This window comes from Montipora capricornis, chromosome 4 (assembly GCF_036669925.1).
Source record: "Montipora capricornis isolate CH-2021 chromosome 4, ASM3666992v2, whole genome shotgun sequence".
Lineage (NCBI taxonomy): Eukaryota > Metazoa > Cnidaria > Anthozoa > Scleractinia > Acroporidae > Montipora > Montipora capricornis.
In genome coordinates this window covers 39,551,508-39,558,235 of record NC_090886.1, presented here as the reverse complement: position 1 = coordinate 39,558,235, position 6,728 = coordinate 39,551,508, and the positions used below count along the sequence as shown (strand labels likewise).

Here is a 6,728-nt window from a genome sequence, read left to right as displayed (position 1 = left end):
GTGTGCCCATTTTAGTTCAAAGCTTTTCTGGGCGTGACGAGTCACGTGACCTCATTTGCATATTTTGTGCGGGCCAAATAGACAAAAACTAGCAGTGTATGTGTCTGACAAGTTTTCAACGTGCTACTGCTAATGCATCGAAAATAGACCACCCCCTTACTTTTCGACTTAATAACTGGAGACCAATGCCTTAATTAACTTGAGCTGAACACAGTTTGACGTTGGTCATGGAAATCATCAAGAAGAGAAATTTCGTATCCCCAAGCGGCCATGTAATGCTTTATTTATTATACAAACACCGCGTAAGCAACCGTGATAATAGGGACCTTAAGGTCCGAGGACGGCGACAGCGGAGAAAACGTCGCTGAAAACGTGAATACGCGTTCTTTCAATCTTCATAGCGACTACTCCAAGTCACTAACTTTGTCAATTGTAGACGAACTCTCCTAAAGTTGAATTCCTAAGAGCCATATTCAAGTTCAGAAAGAGAGAGGAAATTTCGTCGTTGCTTGTGTACTTCCTCTGTACATCGGGAAATTAGGGATTTTTACGTCGTAGTCTTGCAGTGACGGCAAAGAAATGTACAAAAAAGCGTGATGCACGTGCAAATAGTTGTTTTGGTAACTAAACCAATTGCTTTTTTGGCGTTCCCGTTGCCGTCGCCGTCGTCGGATCTTAAGGTCCCTAATATTTTCACATGTAAAGTTAACATGTTATTTTCACATGTCTCAGGCTGGTATTTCACTGGTGTTTACGGCTTAAAAAAGCAATCTTTCCATCCGTAAATAGCTAGAAACTAAAAATTGTCCATATAGGTAGCATTTAAACCAATGAGAATTAAGACAGAGATATACCACATGGAAGAATGTGAAAAGCAAGAGTTACATCACTAAAGGTGGGCTCCGGGTTTTTCTTGCAGCGATCTCCGAAATGCCGGTTTATGGGCTATTCCCTCGAAAGACCCTGCATAGACTCAGAACTCTACTATCATGAACTCTAGCAGGCCGCATATAGACTGTAGCAATTCAATAGGTGTCCATGCATTGATGGTCTCATATGCAGGGTGACTATCTCTTTCTAATAGGATGTTCAGTCAGGCCCCACACACCTCCCCTGCAGGGATGAAGTCTCAGGCAGGCCTTCCCACTATCACCCCCGGGGCTGGGTCACCTATATGGCCCCAGTGAGAATTACCATTTCAAAAGAACTGTTCACTTTGTTGCATCTTTCGTGGCTGCACGTCAATTGCCTATCATAGATAGGTTAATTCTCGATCAGTGCACACGAGCAAAAAAAAAGTAGAGTTAACTGAATAGAGTGAAATGTGAAGTGCTAGACTTATATCCCATATGAACCATGTGAGCGTTAGCCCTACTGATGGAAATGGGCCCACAAATGGACAGAGAAAAATTCTCAGAGTTTTTCTCTGTCCATTTGTGGGCCCATTTCCATCAGTAGGGCTAACGCTCACATGGTTCATATGGGATATAAGTCTAGCACTTCACATTTCACTCTATTCAGTTAACTCTGTTTAAAACATAAGTGCTACACGGCCAACGTTTGTATAAACGTAACCTTTCCTTGAAAAAAAAAAGTAGACGAGAAGCGAAGGTGAGCGAGCAAAACAGAGAGGAGAGAAGGGCAGAGCCTGTCTGACAGCATCTTTATATATACAACTCAGTCCGCCCACTTCCAAATTACAAAATACTGTTTCTGGTGTCAAAATATTCAATGTAGAAAGGTACGGTGAGGGAGAGTTGTCTCTGTGCACACGAGGCCCAGTAATTAGGGACTTGGGAACGAGAACGTCAAGGCGACAAATTCTACCATCTCTGTCAGAACTCGGGCGCGGTCCCTTCTCTTCAGCTCCAAACTAAATTCCCTTCTTTTAAGTAACTGGGACCCTTTGGAATAATTGCGCAAAACAGTGAAAGGATGCGAAGTCTACGATGTTTTCATGGACGCCGCCGTTGTCGGATCGTAAGGTCCCTATAAATTGCGAGGACGGCGACGGCAGGTAAAACAAAGAAAATTTCGTCGTTGCTTGTTTACGTCCTCTATAAAACTTGAAATCAGGAGTTTGCACGTCGTAGTCGTGCAAAAACGGCAAAGAAATGTACAAAAAAGTGTGATGCACGTGCACCTATTACTTTTATGAGGTTTTCGTTGTTGTCGTCGTCGGATCTTAAGGTCCCTATTAACTGAACACCCACAGGATATACCAAGAGCTGGTATACCGTAATGGGGTATTGATTCCACTTCACCATCTCTCCCCAGTCCCCCATGGTTTTCACTGGGCGAAACTTTTCTAGATCCCCTCCCTACTATCTAGGAAACTGGAACAGGTTATGGCTTTCAGGACATTATCAGTTGATCGAGAAGTTTGCCTGAATTTATGCCAAGGAAAATTGCTAAATGGCTTATAACTGCACCTTTTGAGTTTTATTTTGGCCTTTATTTACTTTGGTACATTTCCTTTTAAGACCAATTTCAAGAGTGGGTGTTGAGGTCATCTGGCAAAATGATCAATGAATTTTAATAAGTCAAAAAATAAAATTTATTTGTTTGGCACGAGCACTAAAGAGACTCAACAAAACAGGAACATTTTACTAAGACTAAAGAGATACTTTCATAACAAAACATGAACATTTTAATGATATCTTTGCGTTTGCCCTTTCAATGTACATCCAGATCATCCTTGTTGTGGCATTATGTTTAAGATCTCCTTTGTCAAAACAGATTTCAGAGTATCCTTTTAATTAGCCAGCTTGCACTGAATTTTTCTGTGATTAAGAAATAAAGCTTTATTCTCAAAAAAATGGGACGTAGGCTTCTAAAACTCAACAACAGTAACACAGCTAATGTTGGTGCTGCCACACAGAACACAATGTGTTGTCAACCACTACTAGTAATAAACTCCCCTAAAAAGTGGTCCACAAGAGTTATTTTTCTCAAACATTATTATTCATTCAAAACATTCTGCCATTTCTAGTTGGCAAACCCTCCAAATAAACGTTTTTGCCTGGTTGCTATTTGGCAACCGACTCCTTTGGTTTAGGGAGACTTTACCTAAAGTAAAAAAAATGTTGAAAGAGTCAATGACTATCCAAAAATGAAGTAGCTGAATTTCTGATTAACACTGAATGGAAGAAATGCAAGAATACAGCAAAAATAGTACTAGATTAATCTCATCCATCTTTTGAGGATTATCAGCAAGAAACACATCTTTTTATTATCCTGAAACTGTGCTGAGAAAAGGCAAATGTTTTGAAGGAAGTCTATGACTGCTATATATGTGCAGGTAACCTTGTTAAGAACTTAGAATGATTTTGAATGAAAAATACAATAATATTATCATTATTGAACTACGCTATCAAATGAGGTGAAATTCAGATCTTGGAGGCTGTTATCCACCAAGGACAGGTCTCTTTGACCTGCATAATTCTTCTCTTCACACTCAACCTAATTCAATGACTTTTTAATAACATCAAAATAAACATACAACATTAATTTAATTTAAATGTTTTAGTCCACACTGTCTAAAATAGTGCCAGTTTTGTACTTTTGTGGTCAAAGGAAGTCTCTCTGTACTACTGTCCCACAGTGAAAAAGAATTCTGCAAATTGCCCCCTCTCAACACGTGTGAAACACTTAATCTTGGGAAAGTCGTAAAAAGCTTCATCAAAGTGAAATGTAACATCTTGGCACTGAACTGTGGCAACTCCACCAACCCCAAAACCAGATTTTTTCCCCTCTATGTAAGCTGAAACATAATATTTTTTCTCCTTTTTCAAAGCCAGTGGATCAAACCATATATCATAGACATCAACTTTTGCTTCCTTGTAGGCAAGAGGTACAGATTTAAAACTTCCTTGATGAGAAAAGTCACAGTGCTCTGGACCGAAGATTCTTATCTGAACGTTGTCATAGTCCACATCTTTCCTGCCAAACAAGCGGATCCCATGCAGCATAATATCCTTGTCTACCCAAAACTGTATTTTGTCCTCAGAACAAAAGTTGCCCACTCGGTAAAATTCATACTTATCATAAAACCATTCATGAGAGGTATGAGAGGAAAACTTTGCAAACCTGCAGCATGATTGACAGGTGCCAATCCGTTTGTTGTCTGGAAAACTAATAGGTCCTTCCAGCACTCCTTCGAAAATTTTCATCATTTCTTTTACTTCTATGTTTGTTATGATGTTGGTATTGACAACCATGTTAGCAAAGTCTCTTTCCGTCATTGCTGGGAATCGCAGGCTTTCCACAATATTTTCCCCAAGAATTCTTCTTTTGACACTGCCACAATCTGTGCTTAAACCCTGCCTTTCACATTCCTTGGTAGCCCACATATCGACAGCTTTAAACAACTCCAGTTCCGGGATGGTCAAAGTATCTCTCTTAACCATAGCTCCAAGTAATGACCTTTCAAGTGTCGCGAATTCATCTGATTTTACGACTTCCACAGTCTCTCTGTCAATCATTTCCCAGCATCGATCCGCAAGGTAATTCTCATCAAATTGCTTAGCATGTGACAGAACACAAAACACATTTGACACATCCAAGTTCCTCAACAGGAAGTCGACGCATTCGTCGGCGAGTGACTTAAGAATGTATTTTTTCGCGACATATAGTACAAGCATCACGTTATTTTCGTTCAATTTTACCTCTTTTGTGTACATGTACCTCAACATTTCTAACACTCCCTCGTATTCGCAGTCGTGCAGCTCAATTGATTCTGACTTTTCAGCCATTTCACTGCGGAACATAGCGAAAAATACTAGGCTACAAATCGACAAAACAAACTTGTGCGCTGGAATCGCCATGTTCTTTTTCTTGGAGTTACTACTGTTGCCGCTTGCCTCTCGAACAACAAGACTCACATCACTCAGCAGATCGTTGTTAAACATAAACATACATCTCTCACTTATTGTTGCCCTCTTCTTTCCCCACTCCTCGTCAAAACCTGCCATGTTTTCGGCTGGCGACGAAATTGCATGGACGACTAATGAGGCAGGACCACGTTTTTATGTATGATCGGCAGGGCTGAATAACCTACTGCGCATGTCCGTGATATCACTTGTTTACAAGCGTAGGAGAAAAGGCGTTTCAACAAAACACTGACCCCCGGTCAACTGACCCCCTTACTGACCCCCCTACTGACCCACTATAAAATCAATGGGAAAATGAATACTGCTTACTTAAGCCTCAACAACCCTTTTTAAACGGCATTGTTCAATAGTATTTAAGTCTAAGCACCCATTTTAAAAAGGTTAGTTTTCGATTATTGTTGGCTTTTATAGGGGGTCAGTAAGGGGGTCAGTTGACCGGAGGTCAGTGTTTTGTCGAAACCCGGAGAAAAGCGTAGGCGCACGTTTCGCAGCGCAAGGGATGCAAATCACGAAGGAGAAATTCTGTGAATACGTATTAGAAGTGCAAGTCATGTTAATGTATTTTAAGTAAACCAGGGATCAAGGAAAACGCTTTTGACCCTCTCGGCGAGGTTTTTCATTGTTTTGATCGTAAGTTTTATCAGAAAGATGACTGAGAGAAAAAGAGCGTTGCTGGAGTTTTGGCGACTTTTCTTCAATGGTACGTAAACGATTTACTTTAATATTATATTACCTCATTTACGTTTGAAGAAGAGCAAATCTTTGTAATATAGCCGAGCGATGACTCTTGTGGGTCGTTTCTTGGTGGCACGAAAGCCGGCAATGAGTCCTGGAACAAAAAGGTACACTGTACTGGCCGAGCTGCAGAATATATTTAGTTAGTTAAGCTTGTTCATTTGTTTAAGTTTTTGCACTTTTAAAGTTTAAAGCTTGTGAAGTTTTGAGAAAAGAAAACACAAGTTGACTGAGTTCCACTCGAGTTTTCGTATTAACTATAAGTTAACTATTTATAACAGGTTTGACTGAAGCAGAAGAATCAAGGAATGAAGATCTAGATTTCAAAGAGAAAAATTAAGAAAGAGTAAAGAATAAAAATAATATAAAAAAAAAGGAATAAAGAGAGTTTACTGAGAGTCAGATTGTGCTTCTCCTGGTAATGAAGCTTTGAGAAAACTTCAAATCATTGATACTTTTTTACCAGCAGCCATCGATTGTGTTACTTACCTATTTTCTCTTTTCACATTAATTTTGATTGTTGTTGTATACTGGTAAATGCAATAAAATAGCTCTTGAGAGCTGAGATCAGAATGGGTCAAGCTTTCAAAGGTCCATAAAAATAAAGGCTGCCTATTATTAGAGAGTGAAGAGGGTTTGGATCTCTGATAAGACTTTGTACTGTATGTGATTTGTCTTTGGCTCTTTGGCTCATTTAACAGCTCCAAGTCTTGCCATCACTTGATAGTAAAATTGCTACTCCTTTAGTTCTCACTTCTTTAATTTAAAATCAGCTTGAAGACAGTTTGTAATTTGAGATGAACGGTAATTTTTCTCTTTAGCAAGGGGAGACATGTACATTAGTTAAATTATTTCTAATATTAAAAGAAACAAATAAATAAGTATTATGGTTCTCATAAAGGAAAAAACACCAAACAACCACTTCACTTTTTAAGCCCAATGTGTAAAATGTACTCAAAATCAATTTATTATTTTAATGATACTACATTGAGCTGAATTTGGAATATTTTTTTTCTTGGATAAGACCCACTTATATTAGTTCAGTGATTATTTATTATTCTTGTTCACCGTGTATAAATACAACTTATAAATTATTGATCA

At 39.0% G+C, this 6,728-nt stretch overlaps 1 protein-coding gene and 1 long non-coding RNA gene across 2 annotated transcripts; one reads left to right on the top strand and one right to left on the bottom strand.

Annotated features, from left to right (window-relative positions):
- Positions 1-2,533: 2,533 nt before the first annotated feature.
- LOC138044718 (BTB/POZ domain-containing protein 6-like) lies at positions 2,534-5,032 on the bottom strand. Its single transcript, XM_068891153.1, has one exon. It carries the CDS (start codon positions 4,971-4,973, stop codon positions 3,591-3,593), a length of 1,383 nt encoding a protein of 460 aa, XP_068747254.1. The 5' UTR covers positions 4,974-5,032; the 3' UTR covers positions 2,534-3,590.
- Positions 5,033-5,301: 269 nt separating this feature from the next.
- Positions 5,302-6,250, top strand: LOC138044717 (uncharacterized). The gene is made up of 2 exons (XR_011131497.1): positions 5,302-5,592; positions 5,909-6,250. It is a non-coding gene; the product is annotated as an uncharacterized lncRNA (long non-coding RNA).
- The last annotated feature ends 478 nt before the right edge of the window (positions 6,251-6,728 follow it).